This window comes from Phodopus roborovskii, unplaced genomic scaffold (assembly GCF_943737965.1).
Source record: "Phodopus roborovskii unplaced genomic scaffold, PHOROB, whole genome shotgun sequence".
NCBI lineage: Eukaryota > Metazoa > Chordata > Mammalia > Rodentia > Cricetidae > Phodopus > Phodopus roborovskii.
In genome coordinates this window covers 6,515,703-6,543,345 of record NW_026126639.1, presented here as the reverse complement: position 1 = coordinate 6,543,345, position 27,643 = coordinate 6,515,703, and the positions used below count along the sequence as shown (strand labels likewise).

The 27,643-nt window shown below is 45.2% G+C and overlaps 1 protein-coding gene across 3 annotated transcripts in view; it reads right to left on the bottom strand.

Annotated features, from left to right (window-relative positions):
- The window catches only part of Far2 (fatty acyl-CoA reductase 2), a 98,461-nt gene that overhangs the window by 20,835 nt on the left and 49,983 nt on the right, over positions 1-27,643 (bottom strand). For all 3 annotated transcript variants that reach the window (XM_051173375.1, XM_051173376.1, XM_051173377.1), the window contains exons 2-3: positions 6,323-6,551; positions 320-495 (exon numbers count right to left, since the gene is read on the bottom strand). In XM_051173375.1, coding sequence (XP_051029332.1) covers positions 320-495; positions 6,323-6,511 — 365 coding nt within the window. In that variant the 5' untranslated portion in view covers positions 6,512-6,551. The remainder of the gene's footprint in view (positions 1-319; positions 496-6,322; positions 6,552-27,643) is intronic.

The following is a 27,643-nucleotide window of genomic DNA, read 5'->3' as shown; positions in this document are numbered from 1 at the left end:
GCGTGTGTGCACACCGTGACAGACCCTGCCTCTGCACACCCGGATGCGGAGACAGGTAGAAAGGCGAATGTGTGTGTGCACTATGATTGTCTAGTCTGCTGCCTCTGCACAGCAGGATGTGGAGACATTCTGAAGGTTCCTGTACGTCTCTTTTTACATTGGCATATGCTTTGTGGTCCTTTCCCTTTTGCTTTTCACTTTTACAGAGAGAGAAGAGAGAGAGAGAGAGAGAGAGAGAGAGAGAGAGAGAGAGAGAGAGAGAGAGAGAGGTGGGGGAGGAGAGAGCGAGCTACAAGCCTCGAGCACAGAGGGATTATACCTCAGGTGTGCGTCAAAACGAACAGTGGCCGCACAGTGAAAGATGATATTGGTGCAGGACAGAAGTTCCTGCATGTCCTCCTTGCTGATGGCGAAGTCACGCTGGTTGAGGTCTGCGGAGATGGGTCTGATCTTCTCATGTACATTCGGACAGACTTCTTTGACTTTCTCAAACAGCTGAAACGGAAACAGGCCGCATGCCTTGTTAACGCCACAAAGCCTTGCTTTGGATACATGTTTTTTTTTTTTTTTTTCACTATAGCACTCAAAACCGTGTTAGTTGTAATATTAGCATTTTCGGTGAAGGTGTCTACATAGTCAAGAGTCTCCTACTTTGTTTCATGCACTTGATGCGATTTGGATCCTCTCGATTCCAGGAATGTCTGAAAAAGGCATGTCCAACCATCAGTCAGGTGCATATTTTGGAGGAGTGATAATCACTCCACTGGCTAGTTTTATGTCATTTCGACACAAAGTAGAGTCATCCAAGAGAAGGGAATCTCAACTTGGAAAAGTAGTGAGATACCCACCCTGCCCTCACCTGTTGCACCCATTGGGGCATGGACACAGGTGTGGCTGTGTCAGGGGAAGCTAGGTCTGTGGTCCTGGACCTCAGCTCCCTCTCTTACTTCCTGGTCGTGTTGTGGAGAGCATCCGGGTGGCCCCTTGGAGTGGGAACCCACGGCAGTCATCTGTTTCAGGTGTAAGTGATTTCTCCCTGAATAAACATCATCCTATACTTGTCCTGGTGAATCTTGTTTCCCACACGATAGGAAAATGCGCCCATAAGATTGGGCTGTAGTGATTGATGGGGGACGGGCCTGACCCATTGTGGTTGGTACCATCTGAGCTGGTGGTCCTGGGTGCTGTAAACAAGCAGGCTAAGCAAGCCATAAGGAGCGAGCCAGTGAGCATCATCCTCCAAGGCCTCCGCATCACACTTTCTGCCTCCAGGTTCCTGCCCTGCTTGAGTCCCTGTCCTGACAGAAGTCAGCGATGAACAGGGATGTGTAAGTGGGATGAACATTTTGTCCCTGAGTTCCCTTTGGTCGTGATGCTTTATCACATCGATAAACGCCACAGGTAAGACAGTCAACACCCTCCCTTTTTACCTGACTGCCTTTGTTCTTTAGAGGACTTGTATTTACACATGGAGGTCGTTTTTACTTTTTATATGAGAAATAATGGTTTTCAGGACTGGGTCATCAGCCTTTAGCCGACAACATGAAATCACCTTGCTTAATGGGCTCAGCTACAAAGATATAAGCACTAATGTAATTGGTAAAACAAAAAAAGTTAGGCGAGCACCTTATGAGTAAAACAGAAATTTTATGTAATCATACTGTAATATCAATGGCAGTTAATGTCAAAGGTTACATGAGCTCATGTACTGGTTCACTGGATTTTAAGTGCCTTTTTTAGCACTCCAGTTTATGTATGAAGCGAGACGAGATGATAACAACAATTTTGGCTCTTATTACATTTACTAGAGGGGCCTGAGTCTCTGCTTTCCCCACCACACAAAGGTTTTTAGGTTAAATTTGCATTTTCTATTGTTTTGAAAACATCATTTTAGTGAAAACAATCTTGTTTCCAACCATTTTGCTAAGGTGAAATTTGCATATAGCATCCATGGGGATAAATGTTGAGAAGTGTTAAAAACGTGCAAAATTGGTTTTTTTTAAACCAGAGACAGGCCGCTTGGTCCCCAGATTCTAAAGACAGTGTGCTCCTTGGTTCTACACACACACACACACACACACACACACACACACACACACCACAGAACATCGGGATCTTGTTCTTTGCTAGCCAGTCCCATAGGCTGTAAAGGATCAATCTGGAAGTTTTTAATTGCTTCAATGAGAACAATGGCTGTACCACCGCAAGACAATGAATGTGGTGTGATCATGTGATTAGGACTGCCTGGAAGGTATAGAAGGTTCTGGATCAACAGTTCTGAGTTGAAGCTTGGGCACCTGCCCTTGGTACTGGGTGTGTAATGACTGACGGTGGTAGGTGACACACTACAGGTGTGAGCCAGCACTGTGTCTCCTGGAAAGATGTCAGATTGCCTGTCATCACCAGGGGCTGGGGCTAAATCCCCATTCTGCTCTTTGTTGCTCGTGTAACAAGAACATGTTGTGAGGTCCTCTGGGCCTTTCTTTTTCTGCACAATTACATGAAATGCCAATCATGGAACTGTACCATCCCGTGACCTTAGAGAATTAGAGATTAAACATGTGAACCTGTTCTCTAGAACAGAATTTCAGTTCACTTTTCATAAGAACCTATATTTCACCTGTCACCTTTTTATTCTTTATTCCCACAAGGCAGGTTACATAGTGAGCTCTGAGAATAAGTGTGTGGGCAGGAGGCAGTTAGCCTGGAAGATGAAGACCGACCATAAGATTATTTCGAGGTTCTGACGGGGCCATGTTAAGAAGGGAAGGTGCTAACGGGTACTTAGAGCAGGCCAGCCGCACTTGAGCTCCTCGTGATTTTTGTCACCAAGGAAGCAGGCTCTGGGCGGGGGAGGCATGGTCCTCAGCAGAGCTGCCTTCCTGCGTTGCTTCCTTGGCACAGATAACGCAGCCTTGGGGAGAGGACAGTTTTTGGGATTAATTTCTATCTGTGACATAAGAACAGACACTTTACAAGGACATCAAAGATTAAGTGTGATAATGAAAGTCGGCGCTCAGCATAGCACAAGTCGTTTAGTCCTTAAAGACAGGAAATGTTCTTTCTGATTTTAATGTTCTGTATTTCCCAAAGCTGTCAACCTGGGACTCCTCCTCCCCTCCCCTCCCCTCCCCTGTGCTCTCCTCCCCTCCTCCCTTTCCTCCTCCCTTCCCCTCCCTTCCCCTCCCCTTTCCTCTCCCCTCCCCTCCCCTCCTCACTTTCCTCCTCCCCTCCCCTCCCTTCCCCTCCCCTTTCCTCTCCCCTCTCCTCTCCTCCCCTCCCCTCCCCTCCTCACTTTCCTCCTCCCCTCCCCTCTCCTCTCCTTACCTCCCTTCCCCTTCTCTCCCCTCCCTTACCCTCCCCTCCCCTCTCCTCCACTGTGTTGAACAAACTCTGACTTATCTAAGTAACTGTCACGTTGAAGGTCAGCTATATATTTCAAGTTTGCCTTTGCTAACCATGGGGTGTTTGGAATTCCTGTGATGTTAGTATTTCTCCTGGTTACTTCACATTTATAGAACTTTCTGTAGTGCTGGGGTTAAACCCAGAGTGTTGCCACACACAGCACTCTGCCACCGGGTGACAACTCCATGCAAAGGTCTCTTCCTGTTGGTGGGTTAGTTTCCTGGGTAGGGGTTAGGCAGTAATGGACCAAAACAGGCTTTGGGAGTTTAAAAATGCAATTTCTTGTTTCCAGTTCTTTGTCTCATCTAGAGAGTTAATAGAATTATTAATGGCACTCACAAAGCCCAACTCTCACACGGGGTGGGCTGCAGAACCATAGGAATGTTGGGTTCTTTACAAAGTCATCTAAATTAACCAGGTGAGATTTGACCTTTCCATTTTCAGGCATTTTTAATTCTAAGTTAGTATTTTTATGCCAAATCTTTTCATTTAGCCATTCCAAAATGTATACATCAATTTTATTCAATTATAGCGGGCTACAAACAACTATTTTTTCAAACAGACATGTGCATCTAGAGCTTATTCAAAGTCAGTATTTTTTTTTTTCAGTTAATTTTTAAAATGCCTGTTAGGGATTAATTGTCTCTTCTATGAACTGCTGAGCAGTGGTAGCCATAAAAGGACCCAGTGAAATAGTTCTTAAAATGTTGTTTTCCAATGTCCTAAATCAAGCTGTGCCAGAGCCAATAGTACATTCGTTGTCCCCATATTTCCTCTAAAGTTTGAAATGTAAGGCCTTTTTAAACATCATTCGCTTCTCTTCTGGGGAGCTTTGATACCCTCCACATCTAGCCTAAATGCTGGCAACAGGTACACCTGTGTTTGTAGGATGGAGAAGTTCAGGGCATTCCGGGATTTTAGGTTTAGGATCTTACTGCTTCAACAACGATTCCTTCTTGTACCTCCTCATTAACCCTTTCCACCCGTGCCTTTCACTTGCGACACGCTGACCTACTGTGTGCACTCACTCCGTGATTTCCTTTTCTTCCTAGATTCTAAGAACACCTGACCCCAAGTCTGTGCTTATCCGCTGGTTTCCACCTTCTGCTGTATATCCACGAAAGCATTGCTGAAGACAAGAAGAAGACCTTCCCCAACAGCACAGCAGCAGAGGCACCAGGAAGAACCTTCCAGACGGCGGAGCAATTGGCCACAGAACGAGATGGCAGAGAGGCCCCTTCCCAGAGAGTCCACAGAGACCTGGTAAGGGACATCTTCCTACTCTGCTCTATAATCTTCTCAAGGAGACCTCTTAGTCCTGCCAAGCATATTTCTCAATAGATAGGGCCCGGCCTCCTGCCTGCCGTTTTGAATAGCTTCCTTTGTTTAATTTCCTTATTTCTTAAGTGGTAGTTACCTTGTCTCTGTACTACTGCTGTATATGAAGTTTGAGTTCTAAGACAGCCAACCAAAAGTTGTCTTTGCACTTGGTAGACAGAATTGTCTGTTTCCCAGCAACATGGGCTCTGATTTGAGAATGGCTAAGCTGCCCGTGTGGATGTGAACAGATACATTATCATAGGTTTGTGAAATCTGGTGCAGCTCTGGAATCCCAGCCTTGGGAGGCTGAGTGGATAGATTCTGTGCCTGAGGCCAGTCTAGACTACATAGTAAGACCCCGTCTCAAACAACAATAAAAAATATCACTTGTTCATTAGAAATGAATAATCTTTTATGTCTTATAGAGACTTATAGAGAATGTGGGAATGGATGCGTCTCTGATATATGTGAAACTGGTTTAGGTAATCCACGGTTTATTTGGCTTTAGGGATAATGAGCAAAGGAGCTTGTCTGGGTAAAAGAACTCAGAGGTCATTGATGATATCTTTATATTATGCAACGCGATATTATTATTATATGCAACAGCATCTCATTTAATCCTCATGAACCCCTGTGACATAACTTTTGTTATTTGATATGTTGTGTAAACAAGGTGTGGGTGGGTTAGGCAACTATGGCAGGTTCACCACGCTGGGCTGTTTCTCTGGTATGGGAAGAAACGGGTAGGGAAAGGTCTAGTGCTTTTCCTACTGTCCTATGCTATTCCCTGTGTACATTCAACTGAATAGTTAGATTTCCAGAGCGGTCAATCATCCAGACAATAGCTGTGAGACAGAAAGACATTTAAAAGGAATACTGCCACAACTATTTGTGATAGCCAGAAAGAGCCAAGCTTGGGCAATGGTGTTCAGAGTCTGCTCGGGGGCCATGGGCATCAAAGGTCGCCCCCTACGGACCCCATTTCTGCCATCAGGGTTAACCTACACTTGGTCCCACAGCCTCTCAAATTCCACAATGGAGAATAGGCACCCAAAACAGGAACCGTGAAGGCATGTCAGATTCAAGCCTTTATGAGGACGATTTCCTTTCCTGCCCAATTATAATCGAAGCACTGCTACCCTCCTCAGAGAAAACACAGGCGATACGGTTGTCCGTCTTCTTTTCCTATCCCTTGTATGCTCTGGCCTGTAGTTGGGAGTTTGTCCAGTTCCTTTTACAGCTGATTTAATAAAATGCCCAGCCCCAACAACTTGAGGGGGAAAGGTCCTACTTTAGCTCTCAGTTGGAAGCACAGCCCACCATCGCTGGGAAGTGAAGGCAGCAATCCAGGATCCCAACCCAGGAAATGGTGTCACACATGACAGGGAGGCCTTCCCATCTCTCAAATAACCTAATTAAGAGAATCTCCCCCCAGGCAGGCATGCTAGATTGACCTAACACTCACAGGTGTGCCTGCAGGCTTGCCTCCTGGAGACAAGATGCTGCTTAACACTAACATTACAGAGCTTCAGCAGGCAAACATGCACACAGTCACTCAGCCACCCAGTGTCACACACAGCCCTCCTGTGAGACGCACCTTACTGTTGAGGATCTGGAAAACCCTCTCCTGCAGCGTTTGTCCAGACTTGGGTCTCACAAGGATGTAAATGACCTTCAAGTGGGGGCTGGTGCGGAACAACTTCTCCATCAGCACTTTACCCAGGAAGCCTGTGGCCCCTGTGATGAGTAGAGACTTGTTGCTGTAGAAAGCCGCGATCATGGACATGATTCCTCCGTTTTTCTAGTGCGGTTCTGGGAAGAGGGTCCTGAAATCACGGAAACACAAAACAAGTTACGGACTCAGAAGTTTTGAAATTCTCAAACACTTAACAGGAGTTTTGAAGTAGAGGAAAAATTGTGAGAGCCACTGGCTTCTGGGAAGCAAGATGAGTCTGTCCTAGTCAATATTCTTGAACCTGCTTTATGTTAGGCTTTATCATAGGGACCATGGGAAGAAGATGAGAGTCACATAGCTCTCAGTCTTTGGAAGACACAGATACAATGAAAGGCCATTAAATACACTGCGGTGAGTGAGAAAACACAACCACAGACCAATGTTCTGGAACGGCAGGCCCTGGGGACTTGTGTGTGTTGGGTGACGTCCACAGTGGTAGTGCTAGAAGGGTGTGACATTAAATTGAAGGCAGGCAAGGCCTGGGATAAGGGTATTTTAGGCTTTATAAACCAGGGCTCACACAGCTATCAAATGTTTAAAAAATTACAATGTATAATTAATACTTCAGCTTCATATTTATCTAGCAACCGCGTCGGGGCAAATGGCATAGTCCAACCTGGTGTTTCCGACCCTGTCCTACCTGCCATTTCTAAGTATGTATGCTTTTCTCTTCCTTGGGATGAAAATGTGTGGCTGCTACTTCTTGCATATGTCACTCTGGGGGTTCAGCCATCACACACACACAAAGAGTGGTTTTTACAAGAGAAACCCAAAGCCATCGGCTTTGGGGTAACCCAGAAAGAGCAGCAGACGCAGCAGCTGCCCGGGCCCTTTGGAATTGCTATTTTCAGGAGCTCAGGAAGAGAGTTGATGAGTTATTTGAGGACCAGAAGTGGCTCAGGATTCTGTGGCTGCTGCTGAGAAGACCCTTTGTAAACCGTAGAAGAGCAATTACTCATTCTCTTCAATCCCAAGTGGGAGAGTGACGACAGCCTCCCCCCCTCTAAAAACACGTACACCTGTTGCCCTCAGAGGCCAGAAAGAACACTGGATCTGTTGGAACCATAGTTACAGACAATTGTGAGGGGCCATGTAGGTGCCGGGAATTGAACTCAAGTCCTCTGGAAGAGCAGCAGTATGGAGCCACCTCTCCAGCCCTCACTCCAGTATAGTTGATTAGATATGTTGGTAAGCCTATCTATCCATTGTTGAGGTAGGGCCACAATGCAGGGCATCCGCGTTTCTGAGATAAAATCAAACATGGCATCCAGGAAGCCAAGCACGAGTGAATATTGGTGTTTCTCTTTCCACTTGGAGATTTGTAAAGGGAGAAATATTACAAAGAAAGAATTGGTCTATTAGCCTAATGAGAATGAAGCAATAGTAAACCAACATAATTTTCATACTTTGCTTAGAATGAAAGTCTTTTATAAACAGATGACTTTCAATTCATATTCCAAGTTATCAAAATTATCAACCAGGCACCCAAAGTTCTGCCCATGGGAGTGACATTGCAAAAGGCTGTAGTGCTGTGGCTGCCACTCTGGGGCGTTGCCGCATACCGTGCAGAAGCATCTTAACCAGACCAGACTCATTGAAAATTCCCACCATGCCATGGGCTCCTGCTGTGGAGAAAGGGGGCAGGATGGTGGGAATAGCATTATGCGAGTTTGAGCTACTTTTTTTTTTTTTTTTTTTTTAGCTTGTATCTGCAGGGTCTGCCCAAGCTCACCCACACCTCACTAGTTCAGTGTAAAAGCCATGCGCTGTATAATCTCTGTTCATGGCCTATTGGGTGTTCAAGCCACACTCAGAAATGAGTGTTAAGAATTTGCTAAGATAACGACCCAGACTTAAATCATTCTATTCTATTATGGCCTAGTCAGATACCATGAGCCATTTTTTTTTTTTTTAAAGGGATGGTATCCTAAATCTCTGTCGATCCATCTGTCTCTCTCTTTTCTTCTCTCTTCTTCTCTCCTCTCCTCCTTTTCGTCTCCTCTCCCTTTCCCTCCCCTCCCTCCCCTGCCCTCCCCTCCCCTCCCCTGCTCTTTCCTGTCCTCTCCCTCCTCTCTGGCATGCAACTATGTTTGCACATACACATACACATGCATGTGGAAGCCAGAGGACCACCTTGGATATTATTCCTCAGGTCATCCATCTGGTATTTTGGCTGGTTTTAACAGGACCTTTGCATGGCTTGGAACTTTCCAAGTAGACAAGATTTACTGGCCATCCAACCCTAGGGATTCCCCCCCCACCCCCCCACCCCCCGTCTCTGCCTTCCCAGTACAAGGATTACAGCTTTGCAGGGGTTCTGGAACTTTATGCTTGTGTGACAAGGGTTTCCTGCCTGAACTATCTTCTTAACTCTTGCACCTAAACCTTAAGGGGCCTCCGTTGTGAGTCGCCCACTGTGGTTCATTCATGAGCCTTGGATCTGCTGGGACTAGATCCCCATGGCAGAGTGGTATATGCAGTGTCCACATCTGTCATACAGCTCCCTCTTGTTCTGGGCCCCACTCAAACCCGGTTCTTCGGAGATCATTGGGTGAGTGGGCTAGGCTAGAGCGACACGTCTACATGAGGATTGTGTGGCCTAACATCCCAAGAGGCCCACAAAATAGCACACATCTAATTTTAGTTTTAGGAGGGGTCAGATGCAATAACGTATATGTTACCTTAAATGGAATGTCTTTACCTGCCTCAAAATAACTCTTTGCCTGAAGACTTCTCTGGACAGGAAGGTTATGAATTTTTGTCACCTACTTGCCCTCTGACTGCAAATATCCTGAGGTTTTGCCATGCTTTGCTCACAAAATCCTCTCAGCATAGTGTCACTAACATAATGGCGTGGTGATACTTTGTTTATGATCTAACAAATACAGCTTGCCTGAAGATCAGAGTGCAAAGCTAGCCACTCTAGTCAGCCCTAGAGGCCAGGCAGTGGTGGCACACACCTTTAATTCCAACACTTGGAAGACAGAGGCAGACAGATCTCTGTGAGTTCAAGGACACCCTCAGCTACACAAAACTGATCCAGTCTAAAGGACAAACAGAGCTCACACAAAAGTGATCCCAGTACTTGCAGTGACAAGCCTCTAATACCAGCACTAAGAAGGTGGAGACAGGAAAGGATATGTCTGGATGGAGAGAAAGGAATATAAGGAGGGAGGAGACAGGAGTTCATGGCAGTCTGAGGGCCAGATCGCCCCTTTGGTCTGGGCACTGACAGAGGTAAGAACTCTCTTGTGGCTGGCCACTCTGCTCCTCTGATATTCAGGCAAGCTTTATTTGTTAGATCATAAACAAAATGTCACCACACAATGACCCAGGCTGACAGCTTGTGGAAAGGAAAGGCAGTCAAAATTCAGGCTAATTAAATGTATTACGGGGCTGGAGAGCTGATTTGCTCCTTGGTAGGATGCTGAGGTGTATTGATGGTCTTCTTAGCTGAAATTAAACTGCCTGTTACATCGTTACGAAGGGTGATGGAGACAGTGGCAGTGTACTGATCTGGACATGAGGTAACTCAACATATGATAGCTGCTCGTTGGTTATAGCAGATGTAGTCAGGGCCACTGCTTGGTTGAGTTGAGGACAACAGGTTGCCGTTTTCTAACACTGGACTCTGAACACTAAATAGATAAATTGGATCTGGATGTGGTAGGAATCACGAACGTGAAACTTTCACATCCTTTATGGGGGCACTGGCTTCTGTAATCTTTCCAGGAATTGGGTCTTGTTTGGGGGGGCACAATTTGATGGGTAAGGCAGTTCTAGTGGCTCCTACTATATACTCACCTCGAAGGTAGTGAAGCAAGGTAAGCTTTCTGTCTGTTCTAGGGTGTGTTTATTTCACTATGCCTCTGTAACGCAGAAAATCACCTCATGTTGGTCCTGGGAAAGCCCTGACCCACTGTGAGCAGAACCTGGATAAATGGCCAAGTCACCTGACCTTCATAAGCCCCCCCCCCAAAGGTAGTATTTCATTTCAGAGCTGATATGTCTGATATGCATAGTTTTCCTAGTAAAAAGCCAAACCCTGTAGGCTTCATTGGAAACTGGAAAAAAGAAGTACATAGAACAAATTCTTGGTACTATATTGGGGTTCTTCCTCTGGGAGATCCAGACTTCCCTTCCTCCACAAATTATTGTAGTCCTATGAATTGATTGAAGGGCTTTGATGATCTTTTTTATGATTGTAGTTAGATTTTTATTCAGTTGCCCTAAGACTTTTCTGGTTATACAGATCCAGTAAAATTTGGTAGACATCCCTCCTAATTCATTTGTAAGAGCATCATAGGGGAGAGGGTGGAGATATGACTTAGTGGGTAAGAGTTAGTATTGCTCTTTCAGAGGACCTGAGTCACTGCACCTACACTGGGCAGTCCAAACACTGCCTACATCGTCAGCTCCGTGAGATCCGTCTCTGACTCCTGCCAGCAGCCACACACACACGTAGCAGACATTCACACAAACATACACAGGTATACATCAATAAAGATAAAAATAAATCTTTTTTTTTTTTCAAAAAAGAGCATCCTGGCTGGCTAGCCAACACCTCAGGTTCCTGCAAGTCAACTTTCTGATAGATGCTTTGACCCTATTGTCCCTTGTGGTCCCCACACCCACATTATTGCCAGCATTGGGGTTACTACCAGCCTGTGACCCCAATTCTGCCCCTACAGCAGGAGCCACCACAGGGCTCTTCAGGCACGAAGCGGTTCCCTTCTCAGGCTTATTTCTGTGGCACAACTAAGTTCAGGTAATATTTATGTTACTTTCCGCAGATACATTTGTCATGTGAAGGATGACTCACACTTTTAGTGCTGAATTCTTGATGCTTGATAGAGGAAGGTAAAAGTACATATGTAGAGGTTAAAAACAAATAGATTTAATTTATGTTATGTGTATGTGTTTATTTTACCCGAGTGTGTATATATGCACCATTTGTATGCAGTGGCACCAGATTCTCTGGACCTGGAGTTATAGGTAGCCACAAACCTCTTTGTGGATGCTGGAAACTGAACCTGGGTACAGTTAAGTGCTCCTAATTGCTGAGCTCTCTCCCTCTCTAGCCCCAGGAAGCAAGTTTTATTATTTGATTGGGAACTGTTTCTTTTCTATTTTTTTTTTTTAGTAGAATTCTTCATTATGGAAACAAATTTAATTTTTAGGCTGTTTCTGCTTAAGTCTTTCTCTCTCTCTCTCTCTCTCTCTCTCTCTCTCTCTCTCACACACACACACACACACACACACACACAAGTGGAACATAGACATTGAGAAGATTTTTTTCCCCCAGGAATTGGAAATGCTGATGTGCTAACTGGTCATTAACCAAATCTCTAATCCTCATGCTGAGACTCCAGTGTCTGCTGCTAGTCTATCTACCACAAACAATGGCTTTAATAATCAAATAAAGGAATAGAAGGGATCATTCCAAGTGGTCTAAGCAAGACAGAGTGGTATCTTTCTTATTCTGGATAATGCGTGTTGGAGAAGTTGTTTGCTGCCTTGGCTATCTACTGGAGCACGTGGGAAAGATTCTGTAATTTATACTATTTTGACTTTTTAAAGATTCGTTTGTGTAAATGTGCCTGTGTGTATGTATGTATGCATGTGTGGTGATTTCTGTCTATGTGTATGTGCATGCATACATGTGTGGTGACTTCTGTCTGCCTATGTATGTGTGTGTGTGTGTGTGTGTGTATGTGCATATGTGTGTATGTATGTGCATATGTGTGTATGTGCATGTGTGTGAGGTGCTTTCTGTGTATGTTCCCCTCTCTCTCTCTGTGTGTGTGTAAGGAGTAAGGTTTGTCGCCTGCTGCCTGGTCTTGTTCCGCCGCCACGCCAGCCCCAATTAACACACTGAGACTCTGCATTTGATATAATGCTATTGGCTCAGTACTAGTTTCTTATTGGCTAGCTCTGTATTAACCCATTTCTGCTGCTCTATGTATTTTCATGTGGTCTTTTCTTACCAGGGAGCGGGCCGGCATTTTGCTTTCTCCAGACTCTCCATCTTGACTCCTCTCTATTTTCTGTTTCCTCCTTGTCTCCTAGTCCCTCCTATCTTCCTTTCCTATTGGCCAACAGTGCTTTATTCATTAACCAGTATAAGAAACATATAAACATAATGGCATCTCCCATCATGTGTGTGTGTGTGTGGTGCTTTCTGTCTATTCCCCCTCCCCCCCCTCTCTTTGTGTGTGTGTGTGTGTGTGTGTGTGTGTGTGTGTGTGTGTGTGTGTGTATGGTGCTCTCAGAGGCTGGTAGAGGATATTAAGTCCCTGGTCCATACATCTGTATCTTGGCCATTAGTCAGCCACGGTTAACTAATTAAAACCTTTGGTAGGTGTGAAATCTCATAACAAATCTTGATTAAAAGGATATTGATTTAGGTTTATGAACTCAGTCTACCAAAAAATATATCAATTTACAGAATGTCACTGGAAAATTGCCAGACATTGTACTCAAAAGGTCTTAATGGTTCTGTCACAGTATGTAGGTCGTCAGAATTGGTAGTGACAACTATTAGATACACATTCACTGTGTCGATCCCCAAGCAAAGACACAGGGTTACTCTTCAGGTCCTGATGGATATTCTGAGACCTTGGTCACTGCCACATGCCAACAACTATTCATGATCAACGTGGGAAGCTGCATTTTTAAAAAGGCTATTACAAAAGTTATTTGATTGAACTCAGAGGGATACCAGTTAGTGAAATGGAAATCTGTATTTCTTAACATAAACTATTGATCACACCCTGTACTAAAGAACTGACAGTCTTTCAGGAAACATCAGTATAAATACAAGCATACTACTTGGAAATACAGAGTCAGGTCTTGAGAAAGAACTAAACTCTGAGTCAAAGCTAGTGATTTCCCTGTCAAAGTTCCCTCCAGGGGACCTCATTCCTTGTCAGAAAGGCAGCAAGCAGCAGTAGAGTCAATTCTTCTCTGAAAAGGCACAGTTAAGTTCTATTGAGAAAATCAAGGAGGGCGTTGGGCGCTTGTCTTTAAGGGAAGGCACTTACAGGTCTGGGGACATTTCTTCCCGTTTGTATTGAGCTGCAGGTAGTGGCATTAGAACAAGAGAAGGAAAGTACATGTCTTGTACAACAAAGTCGATCAGCGTGAAGGGAGCCTATCAGAGCTACATGGGGGAACTTCCAGAGCCTCATGACGTAACTGTCACAAAGGGTAAACGGTCCTTTCTTTTCTCCCCCGCATGTTATTTGACTGTCTATCAACTCTATTTTAACTTTCTTTTATAATGGCAGTTAAGATAAATTCTGCCATCACCCTTTGCAGAGCAGTGGATGGAACTGTGAAATGCACCCTTTCTGGATAGTCCCACGGACAGGGATAGGATCTGTTTATTGTTACCACAATCTGACCCCCGCCACCTAGTGCTTGAGTCTTTGTTTCTGTGTTACTATGCTGATACCGTTTACTAGTAACCTTGTTTTATACCTAGGGTAAGAGTCCATGTTTATTTAAGAAATAAAAAAGAAAGCAAATTGTTTATTTTGATTAGAAAGTAAACAATTTTACTCTCTTTTTTATTTCTACTACCCCATCTCGAGTGATACTTGAAGTATAGGGCTAAGATACTGGCCTGTCTTCTAAGGTCTGTCTCTCACAGGGAAGACATATTCTGAGGGGAAAATGGCAAATTGCACACACACACACACACACACACACACACACACACACACACACACACGTATTTATGTATATATAACAACTTGTAAGATAGTTTCTCTGTATGTGTGTAATATGGCACATATAACCATACAAAATGTGAAAATGTTAATTGTAACTGTTCAGATTACTAAAACAATGGTCCCCAAGAAACTGTCCAGGAATCTTACCATGGGAGGAGGATAAGGAGAGGCAGGAGTGTGGATGCAGCCGGAGGAAGGCTTGCCTCCGGGAAAGGAATGCTGACAGCTTGTAGAGAGGCTGGGTTAGGGATGGGCGGGACTACACCCTGAACATGCTTAGCTCTGCATACCTCTTGTCCTCTCTTTAGACCTAAACCTCATGCCAGGACCCCACAGATGGACTGGATGGAGTTAGTGAACCTCTCTTTGTTTTCTTCCAAGCATGGCCTGACTTGTTAGGGTTGCCAGTGCCCTAGTACATAATGGAAGAAGGGAAGTTTTACGCCTCTTGTGGTATGTCTATGAAGAATTTGAGGAAGAAGTGACCGGAAATGCAGAAGTGTAAGAAGGTGTTTGGGGTAGTGGATAATGGTTAAGAAGTATGGTTTGCAAACCATGTGTGGTATGTGAACAAAGGAAGCAAGCAAGGAATCCCAGGCTAGTCGAGTGAATGGCAGGAGAGTGGAAAGTTCAGTGCTCAAAGGGCTAGGGTTCCGTGTAAAGCCAGAAGAGAGTGTCAGAACCCCTGGAACTAGAGTTGCAGCTGGTTGTGAGCCGGTCAGTATGGGTGCAGGAACCAAACGGGTTCTAACCCCAAATGGCTGTATGAACCAACCAGCTTGAAGTACATTTCTGTGATAATCCTTTGCATCTAATGTGGAAGTCTGGTGCCCCTTCATATGGTGCCTAGGGAGAGTCATTTTCCTGCCCTTTCCCTGGGCAGGGCTTTGCAACAATACTTCATGGCGTTGTTGTTCCAGAACGCAACATTTCAGGGGTGGGGAAATGACCAAAAGCCATCCCGACTTTGATTGTGGAATGTCTAATAGAATAAGTGATCATTTGATTGTTTTTTTAGCTCAGAACCACATTAGGAACACTGATGAAAAGAAATGTAAGATAGCCAAATGGCAGCGGCTGACAAGATATCTTTGCACCAGCTGCTTGATTCAAGCTGAGAACTTCCTTCCTTCCTTCCTTCCTTCCTTCCTTCCTTCCTTCCTTCCTGCCTGCCTGCCTGCCTGCCTGCCTTCCTTTCCTTCCTTCCTGACTGCCTGCCTGCCTGCCTGCCTGCCTCCCTCTCTCCCTCTCTCTCTCCCTCCCTCCTTTTCTCCCCTGTATGTTAATGGTAAACCATGGTCCAAGAGTTGGGTGAGATGACACACATAACCAAAACCACAGTGCCAGATAGCTCAGGGCAAGACAGTAAGTTCTATCTGTGAAGCTTCGTGAAACATCCTACCTGATGACTTCAGAGGCCTCTTAGGGTCCCCGGAGTTTCTTTTGGTTTGGACAGTTCCAATGACACAATGAGAACTGGATGGGAAATCTCAGTTTCCCTGAAGAAATTCAGCAGTGTTTTGCCTGTGACAAATGTACAACCCCGACTGTGGCATTGCAGGAAAAGAAACTGTGGCATTGCAGGAAAAGAACTACGCTTGCACAATCTAAGCATTCTCCACACACACTGCCAACTCAGGTCTGGGGGCTGAACACAGAGCCTCCTGCGTGTTAAGCATGGGCCCTACTATACCCTGACCTTCTTTTGAGTGTTAACTTTGAGTTAGGGCCTCTCTAGACTTGAAGTCACTCTTGTAGCCCACACAGCCATTCTTCCTCAGCATCCTGAAAACTTGGGATTATGCATCCACATTTCAGCTCCTCTAGCCATCTCTGCTCCAAACTCAGGCACTGACATGGAAACACAAACCACTGGGACATGCTACACACTTGTGAAGACTGTGCTTCTCCTGAGTGCGCATGTACCGTGCTTCTCCTGAGTGCGCATGTACCTTTTTTGGGCTACAACTGAGAGACTGAATAGATCAAATGGGAAAGGATGACAACAAAATACAACTCGGCCCACAACCTGCAGCGACACGACTGAGAAACCATCCCCAGACAACCGGGAAGCTGGGCTGCCCGAAGACGGCAGGAAGCCAGACTGCTATCGCTGGTGATAACCCAGGAAGAAAAGCCATGATTTCTGTAATGCTTGGCTGCTCTCCTAATGTTCGCCTCCCCTTCCAGCTTAGCAGGAACCGCACAAGGTCCACTGTAGCCCCAGACAAGCTCACAGGTCTGTGCTTCGGGTTTACCTGCCACGGGGCCACAGCAGAGTTTTCTTTCTTCCTCTTGCACCCGCCTGCTGCTTAGAGTCTGCTGAAAATCCAGTGATGGGTGGCATGGTGTGGAGGGTTAGTGTGCGCAGACTCAACGTGGTGCGGAGGATTCCAGTGCACACGTGAGCTAGGAAGGTGAAGCCCCTCGCCTGACATTTCTCAGAGGTCCAGAAGAGCCACTGCGATGACGGTAGACTTAAAAAGAACATGGACTTTCTGTTTCGGGGACATCTTGCACTGCTGCAGTTACTCTGAATTACCCAGTTCCAAATCCTTTACCAGGAGAGGAAACGTATGCACTAGAGTGGACCGCTAAGGTTCCGATGCCGCATGTGGAGCTAGCGATATCACACGGCGGCTGCCACCTTCAGCTACTGCAGCCCACACTGGCTGCTACCCTGGCTGATTCAATGATTTCTCTAGAGAGAAGCTAGAGAAGAAAATGGGGTGTTGGCCAGGCTCTGCCACACACCCCAGGGCACTCAGAATACCCGTCAGTCATTACCTCTGGACAAGCTGTTCAACAGAGCAGCTGAGGCATCTCCCGAGGAAAGAAAGACCCAGGGCTGGTTACACAAGGTGGAAAAGGGAGCTGGCTGCTTGGCCAGTGTGTGCCTTGTTTCTCATTTCAAGAGTTGATACCACAAACAAAGGAGAAAGATTTTTACATTTTGTACATCTTGTTGGATATGTACCTCAGAGTACCACAGAAGAGAAAACCCTGAAGGCATCATGAGGCTGCCATGAAAATCGCAGCCATAAGCCGCCGAGAAAATAGAAGATGTGAGGGAATTGATCTGGGAAAACAAGAGAAGGAGGAGCCACTGATTTACAGAATCCAAGAAAGATATATTTGAAATTTCCCAATGTTGTTCCCACATCTTTCTGAGGAAGGCTTTATAGCCCTGTCTCCAGTATAAAACAGAAATTCTAATTGCAGCTACACAGCATGGGATACTCACACAGCACGCTCATGCAGGGACACGCTCAGTGCAGAGTGTCACACGTATGCACCATGGACCAGGCGCACACTTGGTGACAAAGGGCTCCTGTACTGGAAAAACACCCAATCCAGTAAGGAATTCCCCACACGCACTCAGAGAAGTTGAACTCTCTATTAGTTTGTAACTGGCCCTCGATAGTGATGAAGAGGGTCTGGCCTTGAGCACATCTCCCAGAGCTTATACGGGGTGAGGGTCTTGCACATGCCTTTATATAGAGTCAGTCTTTATGTTTCCACCCAAAGTTAATTACGCAAATTCAAAGATACAAAGGAACTATGGTCTCAGTTATCTTAAGTAAATAACTTTCTCTCAAAGCAGCTGACAAAGAGTCACTTCTGATTGGAGGAAGCACCTCTAGGGAGTGAACGTACCAAAAAAAAAAAAAAAAAGGCAGACTTAAGTAACCAAGATCTAATTAAGTCAGAAGTGTGACTTTAATTCTTTATCTTTCTACATTATCCAGGCAAACACTGTCAGTAAGTAAGCTGCCCATCTTAAAGCTGTGTCTGAGTAGCAATCGAGGTAGAGCCCTGAGCTTAATTTATTTTTTTTTCTTCAGTCACCTGCATAGTGGGCCTGGATATGCAAGAAGTGTAGACACACACACACACACACACACACACACACACACACACACACACACCCCTCACTGTGAAGTCAGAACCAGACTTTTAAGTTGACAGTGGGCAGAAATCCCAAGATAGAACCGAAGTCCAGCCAAGAGCGCCGTGTAAATTCTACAGCTGACGAGGACGTGAAAGAATAGCTTGTGTGTCAAGACAGACGCTGTGGATGGTGGTTGTGGGTGCTCTTGAAGATACTAAAGTAGGATGATCGTACGACCCAACAAAACTACCTGGGCTTACGGCTGAATGTCATGACGTCGGCATGACAAAGTGGCCTCTTCACCCGGGCATTCTCCTTAGCAGCTCTCACAACAGCCAGGAAATGGACACAACCATTTGCCAGTGAATGCACGATGTGAAGGTACCACTACACACGAGGGACTACTATGGACCCTAAAAGGAACAAAATTGTCTCATTGCCGTACTCTAAGTGGAGCTAGATACCATTAAGTGACATTAAGTCAGACGCTAAAGGTGGCACAATCCTACTTTGGGGGAATCTGACAACGGTGAGGGTAAGGAGGTAACTAGGGGCTTGGGAGACTGGGGAGGTTGGGGTGGAGAGAGGTTGCTCGGTGGGTACCAAGTTGAAGCTCTGGGGTACGATTGCACAGTTGGTGACTTACAGAAAACAGCCACAGACTATATCGCAAAAACAGAAGGAATTTGGAAAATTTTTGCCCCAAAAATCATTTGAAGAGACAAATGCTTCACCAGCCTAAAGCAGTATGTAGGGGAAATGTGTAATCATTACATGGTAGATGTTTATGATTTCTGTGTATCAGTTAAAGACTGAAATAATTAGAGCTGGAGTTGGCTCAGTGCATCACGTGTTTGCCCTGTGTGAGGACCTGAGCTCAGATCCTAAGCGTCCACATAAAAAGCCAGGCACAGAGAGGTGCATCTGTAAACTCAGGAGTTTGTAGAGTTTGTAGGTCAGCCAGTCCAACTTTATGAGCAAGCTCCAGGTTCAGTGTGTAGCGATATATTATTTATGATTTATTAAGACTCGACTGAGGATTCAGAAAAGCAAAGTCAGCCTCAAGCTATGGAGATCAGGCAGTGGTGATACACACCTTTAATCCCAGAAGCCAGAAGCTAGGAGGTGGTGATGCACACCTTTAATCCTAGGATTTGGGATTAAGACGAGTAAAGGAGCCAGTCACAAGAGAGACCTCTTACCTCCGTTGAATCCTCAGACCAAAAGGGGCAATCCTTTTTTCTTACCAATGTCCCAGTCATCTGGCTCAGGATATATTTTGGTGCTTCAAGAAACTGAGGGCAGTTCTTTTGAACGTTATACAACATTACTATCATAAAGCATGTCCTTGGCTAGAAGTGGGATTCCCCCGAGGAAGGCCTCTTACTTTTTTAACACAGCCTAGAATTTGCAGCACTTTTGGAGAAACAGTGTTATTGGCCAGAAGTGCCTTAAAAAAAAAAAACCTAACAAGAAATGTTGCAACACTCACACTCACATGTCCCCAGAGGCCTCCCTCCCCAAAGCTTGATGCTTCCTAGACAGGGCACTCACAAAATGCTAATGGGTATTGGGAGGTCTGGAGTGGGTTTCAGGTTCCTTTCAGGAGAAAAGAAGCTAACTACTAGAAAACACACACATCCTATTGGTTTAGCTTCTCGTTACAGCTCAGTAATAGCTGTCAAGTGGAGGAATTGTGAGAACATGCCAAGAGATATGTAAGCGTACCCTTGCAGAATGCAGCGTGCTGCAACTGTGTATGTCCAGCGTGGATATATGGTGAGGTTTTCCTAACCAGCCCTTGAAAAACTCCAGCATTGTTCATAGTGCCCTGTGTCTTAAGAGTCTTTTGTTTCCATTCTGCCTCTCCCTGTTGTTTGGCTTTTCTGGAAACATCTTTCCCAGGTCTTGCTGACTGTGTCTCCCTCATGCAGGCATTCATTTGGGAGGCGGTTATAGAAGCCCATTGCACAGGACAGTGCTGATCTCTGCTGTGTGAGGAGGAAACAAAGGCTTCGGTGAGGACCCACTGTGGGGATACCAAAGCACAGCTCTCAGAACAATGCAGGCGGCTGACAGCTTGTGTGAGGGTTGTTAGTACCGCAAGGCTCACTCCAGGGGAATCATAGACTCGATTTACCGCAGTGAAAATATACAAGTGTGTGAAGACTGACACACAAGGCAGCTCACTAGGAGAGACAGTGATTAACTACAGTGCATAAACAGAGCTGTGCAGACGCAGTTGGGGGGTGCGTGTCATGGACGGGGTTCCCCAAAATGCAGTGCTGAACTGTGTTTGGAAGGGTAAGAGGGCAGTAACAGCTACAGTCATGGGTCACACCCTGAAGAGATGAACTCCTCTGGAGGCTAAGTTTGCCCTTGAACAAGGAAGGGCGGGAAGGTAAAGCATGTGTGAAAAAATTTAGAAATTTGGTTAAGTTATAGAAAAACAGATTTAAAAGAGTGGGTAGGATAGGTCGAAAACGCAGGCAAGGACTAGGACTATAGAAGAGAAGCCGGCCATCACAGTGCAGAGCGGTAGGGAGTATGGTAGGGATCTACGTAAGGAGGGAGGTCCCAGCCCTCCTCCACAGCTGGGCAAGCAGGTGAATAGCCCAGAGGAGACTGACTGATCCCTGCCTGAGGAACTTGGATTTAAAGAAAAACAGAGGTTGGGGGTGTGGTTCAGTTGGCAAAGGTCTGATCCCCAACACCACATAAACCTGTTGTGGTGCTAAACGAAGGGCTTTTAATCACTGTACTCAGGAAGCAGAGGCAGGAGGATCACAGTGAGTTCAGAGTTCAAAGCCAGCCTGGTCTACATGGTGAGTTCCAGAGCAGTCAGGGCTACAGAGTGAGACCTGGAGAGAGAGACAGAGAGAGACAGAGAGAGACACAAATCTTACCTCCTGGGTTTTTTGTATGGATCAAATAAGAAATACTAGACTCATTCTGGAGATTCATATCTTGTCTTATTTTGCTTTTTTCTTTTCATCAAAAGGATAAAAAAAGCAAATTTCACAGTTCATGGTGAGTGGAGAGTGTATGAATTAGTCTGCCACGGTCAAGTAAACCAAAGCTAGTTTACCACATAGGTTCTAGAACTTACTCTTTTATGGGGTGGGAATTCTTTCAGGGACAGCCTGTAGCTGGAAGGATTATACAATGGTTAGAGCCTGAGCTGTGTACATATGGAGACTAGAGACTATCTCCAAATCCTACATAAATGCCGGACAGCTCTGCCGGCCCATCTAATCCAAGCCTTGGAAGGTAGAGATGTGCATCCTGGGGCAAGCTGGGTAGCCACACTAAGCACATCACCCAGAAGTTGGTTAAATTGTGAGATCTTGACTTAATGAGGTAGAAGAATGATGGAGAAGGCTTCTCAACATCGACCTCTGGTCTGCATGTACACACATTCCTACACACACACACACACACACACACACACACACGAAGGAAGTCAAACGGGAACTATAGACAATATCAGAGTTCCTGTACATGGAGGGGACAAAACCTTTCATAGTCTGTGTGCATTTTCTGCCCGTAAAGACTTCCTATTGTTCAGTACTGTTCATTCCAGTACTGAACGCTGATAAGGCATCTCCTCTGCAGGGAGATTAGTAACTAACTGTTAAGTATGCCATGAACTGGATCATTATACAAATGATCATTTTATAGCAGGTTTTCCATAGGAAGTTTTTGATATTATAACACTGATAACTTATTTGATGTTTAAATCATCAAAGTAAACGCAATTTTGAGAACTCTTATCTTTCCTAGAAGATGTTACCCCAATATTTTAAGATTTAAAAGTTTTGTTTTCTTTGTTTCACGGAGACAGGACAAGCGACGTCAAATGAAACTATTTTTACTGAGAAGGTAATAATTTACTTAATACATTTCATTATTGTATATTAAATGTAATATATAATAATTACATATTATTATACAGTAATACATTTTCTTACTAATAAATGTAGCAAGGTTTAAAAACTGGAGGTGGGGGCAAGTATGTGGGCTGGCAAGATGGCTCAGTGGCCAAGGCCTCCCGTTGCCTCAGAATCTTGGCATCCTGAGGATCAACTCTACAAAGTTGTCCTCTATTACCTGTGCATGGTGCACACACACAGAGAGACATACATATACTAATGATGCATCTTTTTTTTTTTTTTTTTAAAGAAGCTTATTTTCGACTTTAGCAAAGCATTCCAGTTGTGCTGATTAGTTTTCATTATCAGCTTGGTGCGACCTGAAGGTGCCTGGGAAGAGGGAATCTCTGGTAAGGAACTGCCTACATCAGGTTGGCCTGTGGCGGTACCTATGAGAGGGTGTCCTGGCCGATGGCTGATGTGGGATGGCCCAGCCTGCTGTGGCAGGCACCACCCCTAGGCAGTGGCTTTGGGCTGTGTAAGAAACCTTAGCTGAGCAAGAGCCACAGAGCAAGCCAGCACACCCTCTCTGTCCATGGCTTCTGCTTCAAGTTGCACTTCCTCAGTGATGGATAAGACCCAAAGTATAAGCCGAGTCAAGGCTTCCTCCACTGAATTGCGTTTGGTCGGAGTATTTTTCTTTTTTTTTTAATCACTGCCACATAAAGCGAACCAGGACAGTAAATTAATGGATGTGGGTTTTGGATATTATTCTGTTTTTATCAGATTTTAATTGTTGTGGGATACTAAGTGAAACATTAAAGTTCCTTGAGTGGGGTGATGCTCCTCACATCCTCCCTAGCCAAGAGGATACTGTTATGACTGACGTTCCCTTGACTAATAAAACCTATTTTAGAAAATGGATCGATTGGCAGGCTAAGCTTGTCCACAACAAACAAAAAAGTTGTGGGATTCCGAGAGAGAAGATGTTAGAAAAAGGGATGGAACAGGAAATTTGGGGTGGGGGTGGGGATGCTGTAAATAAAAGGGTATCTGGTCCGTTGATGAGAAAGCTACACCACCGTGTGGTAGAGGAAGACACTCACTGTGGATCTCTGGCCTTTGCGCTCTCCCTCTCCACTTCCTCTGTCTCCCACAGGAAGTCTAAACTGAAGAAAGTTTTCAGAGTCTACGTTACTAAATTAAAGCAAGCACAGAGGTCTTGACTGGAGTTTTGGAGTAAGACGTTGGATTACCCTTTCCCCCAGCTCCTCTTCTGTGAGTCAAAAGAACTCTATAACAAAAACAAGGGTGGCATCTGCTTTCTTAGTGCAAATATCTTCCCCCCAAAAAACCAGGAAGTAATAAGGGCAGCTGCACTCACCGAGTCCTTACTGCGGTGGAAGCAATGTCTCCCACACCGTGGCATCGCTTTCTCATGAGCCCTTGCAGTAACTCCGGGAGATGAGCGTAGGATACAGCTCATCCCAGAGGGTTTAAGGACCTTGTGTAAGACTGACAGCCAGAGAGCAGGGTGAAGGGTGTGAACTTTCACCTCCGTGCACAGTGAGTCGGTTTGGAAATGAAAGAAACCCGTGGTTGCTTTTGGAACTGAAGCAAGATGAAAACTGGGGACGCCTGAAGGTACATTAAGAAGTGACATCGGTTGAGCAAAGCTGTGGCCCCATGGGTGGAGGGACTGCCAGGGCTGTTGCTAACCTCTGACACCGGATTTCCACATCACTGTCTGTCTCCGCATCTTATTGGTTCACCAGAAAGACCAGGACCATCCATGGATTCTGACTACACCCCCTGCCTTGAGATAGACTTCCACAAGAAACAGCTCTGTTGAGAGCTCAGTGGCCTTCACCCACATTTCCAGTGGAATAAAGATTGATGTTAATTACTTAGAATATTACGTAACTGGTGCTATCTTGCAAATTAATCATTGATCAAAAGCACAACCCCTGATTCTAGTCTTTGCAGAGGCAACTTAGACATTTTTTTTTTTTGTGCCATCCCCTTGCTAAGACATCCACAGACCATCCTGTTTGTAACAACCCTATGATGTAGGCATCATCCGTGTAGGTGAAGCAGCTCAAGCAATGAAGCTGACCAGCGCCTGGCTGCACTACGGTTCTATGCAGTCAAACACCTCTCATTTCACGGTGCCAATTCTTCTCTGAAGTTTAAAGCAAGGCAGACACATAACTGATTACTGTTGAGTTTACTCAGTTACTGCTGTGGTATGTCTAGAACTCAAGCGTGTCCTCCACAGAGCTGGGGGTGGCATATAAGTCAAATTTCTATGGAATGAAAGTCTGTTCTGATTTCTCCATACCCACCAGAGTAAGAGCAATCAGTCCTCTGACTCCTTTGAACTTGATTAATTCACAAGAAGACAAAAAAGTTTCCATTTGTTAGATACAAGCTGGAATGTATAATCTGTGCTTTGGGTATGAAGACTAAGTTCTGACCTTTAATTGATTTTTTTTTCTAGGCAAATTTAATAAAATTGAAATATCATATTCTTCCCTGGAGCACTTACAATCTCTTCTTTATGTTCAAATCCCACACGAAAACCCTCAGACTGGAAATGTGCCCCAGATGTGCCGGAAGGAGGCCTTGGTGGTGCACATTTTCTCATGGCAGAGCGGAATTTCAGAGGCTGCAGCCAACAGCTTTCTTCTCCCCTAGGAACCCCTACCCGCTAGGACAGCATATAGGCATAGAACACTTTTCCAGCTCTGTTTTAATTCAAATGCTTAACCTTCTAGCAGTTAATTGGCACAGACTTCACAGCACAAGGTAACACAAGGACTCATTTTCAACCAGTGGAGAACACTGGAGTGTGTGTGTGTGTGTGTGTGTGTGTGTGTGTGTGTGTGTGTGTGTGTGCTATGGTGGAGAGCAAGGAAATGTGTAAAAGAGAGACAACTCAGCTTGTCACATCTACACATTTGATTGTAGCAACCTCTGAGCCTCTACACATGCTTAGGTTTCTCTTACCTTTCTGTCTTTTTTTCCCCCCCTCTGGCTTTGTGCTCCTCTGAGACCAGAAGGTGTGAATAAGGCTGAATAGAAAAATACAGCCAAATTGAATCACCTCTCCAAAGAGTAGAGAGCCTCTCACAGCATCCCAGGAGCACCAGCAGTCACCGCAAGGCTCCAGAAGAACGGCTCATTGCACCATTATATCCCTTGCCTGAGGTCCGGCTCTCCCCCAGCCGAGCTTGGAAGGCTCCGTGGGCTGGGCTTCTCATGGACACCTGCAATCATCTCTATATTGTGACACACAGGCAGTGCCTTCTGGTCCTAGAATGTTGCCATTGCAGCCTTCAGCACAGCAAGGTTTGAGAAACAGGAGTCTTCCTATCTTCTCAGAGATCAGAACAGAATATGCAGTTGTCTTACGAATTCAACCAAGCAGTTATTCGGTTAATTAAAGAAGGGGCTGATAACCTGCTGTCTATCAAATGCTACGCCGGATTTTGTAGATAAGGAGCTCAAAATGTGCCAAAATATATAGACGTCTACACTTGCAAAATATATAGACACCACCCCACTTCCCTTTGCTCTTCCCCTCCATCTACTGAGTTTTTCACAGAGTCCCACCGACTTCTCAGTCACGAAGGCCTTAGTTCAGTCACATCCTGCTCTGTCGTCATTGGGTAATTCTGAACAAGCTTTGTAACAGCTGTGTGAAGGTAATATAGTCCTTCCACCTGAAGACTCTGGGAAGATTAAAGGGGTCAACTTCTACAAATGATTCAGGACAGAGGGCAGCAAACGATTAGTGTGGTATCAATAGTTGAGTGTGTTTGCTATCCTCTGAAGTTCAGGTTTCCTAACTTCAGGTCTCCCTTGGACGTGTGTGTGTGTGTGTGTGTGTGTGTGTGTGTGTGTGTATGTGTGTGATTCTGCTAAAAATTTTCACTCAGAGGTGTTGACTGGTGATAGCCAGCTGTAATAGCATACGAATACAAAGGACTCTTGTAGTCTAGAGTTTAAATTTATTAATTTAATTTATTCATTTATTTGAGGCAGGGTCTCAGTATTTAGCCATCTCTGGTCTGGAACTCGGTTATGTAGATAAGCCTGGCCTTGAACTCAGAGATCCATCCCTGCTTCTTGCCTCCTGGCTACTCTGGAGTTTAAAAAAAAAAAAAAACCGTGTGCAGTACCTCTTGCATCCCTTGTGTGAATGTGTGCCTGCAGGTGCAGCTGTGTTTGCGGGGAGTCTCTGAGAGCATTTGGAGGCCAGAGGTAAATGTTGGCTGTTACTCACCAGGAGTGTCTCACCTTGTTCTTTGAGACAATTTGTCTCTGCCTCTCCAGGGCTGGGATCCCAGCGTGGGCTACCGCGCCTGGATGTTTATCCTGGGTTCTGGGGATGGAACTGTGCTTTTCATAGATCATGCTTCATCATCAGTACTGTCCCAGGCCCATATCTAGTATTAAATGAGCCTCAGGATTGGTTGGCTCTTCTGCGATTCCGTCCTTGGCCCAGTTTCGCTCAGGGTCCCCTGAACCAGTCTTGGCAACACAAGTTGCTAGGTACTCTTGACATCTAAAGGGTTTATTGTCCCTCGCCATCCTTGCTCACATCCCAAGCAGTTTCCCTTTAATCACCTGAATATCTCCATCTCCCCCCTGTCTTTATTGAACCTGAATTTACTCTCGCCTATTGTAATAGCGTTGAATAAAGATCGAATCAGTGTTAGAATAATTCCGCTCTAGTACTCAAAAAGTCAAAAGATCTGAAATAGGATTGATTTCTACCCAGGCCATGGGAAAGCTGGTTAAGGGTAGGGGGTTGTGATGTTCAGACAGGTTTCCTTTGGAGGGTGATGGAGGGAAGCATGGCAGCGGCTAACAGCCAGCACAGGGGAAGCAGAGTGCCCTGAGAAGTCACCTGCAGTTACATTTCTCATAGAACATAAGAGGGTCAGGAGTTCAAAGCCAGCTTTGGCTACATAGCAAATTCAAGAGCAGTCGGACCACATGAGGCCTTGTCCCAAACACAAATAGAAGTTTTATGGTTAACTCAGTTGACCCTAGAACAGGCTCGTTTTCTAACGCTGGTGGTGATTATGAGCTCTCTCTCTCTCTCTCTCTCTCACTTCTCTCTCTTCTCTCTCTCCCTCTCTCTCTCTCCCTCTGTCTCTCCATCCTCTCCTCCCTCCTCAGCATCATACCAGAATAGGGAGAAAAAAAAAAGCTGACTGTGAATCGGATGGTTTTGAAGGAAATCAGTTGCCTTAAACATTTTTTTTTTTTTTTTTTTGAAGTAGAAAAGAAAGCAGCTACATGAAGGAGTTGAGCTGCATTTCGGCTCACCTTGAAACATCTGTTAGAGAGGAAGGAATTGCAGGGAGTAATGGTATTTGTGTTTCTCCATTTGAGAACAATACATTTGTGTCCAAAATACTTCCGATTCTAAAAATCATAGGAGGTGGGGCAGGGGTGGCGGGGGAAGAGGAGGGGGGTGGGAGAGAAAGGGGACAGAGTGGCAGGGAAGAGGACAAGGACAAGAGAATATCAACGAATAGAAAAACGTGCATTTACATTAATCACTGTGAAAGATTTTCTTCTGGTTCACTTGGTATTTCAGTTGGTAAGACACCACTTTCCTGAAAGAAGGACTTGTAATTGGTAAAACATTGTGGGCATGAAGCTTAGA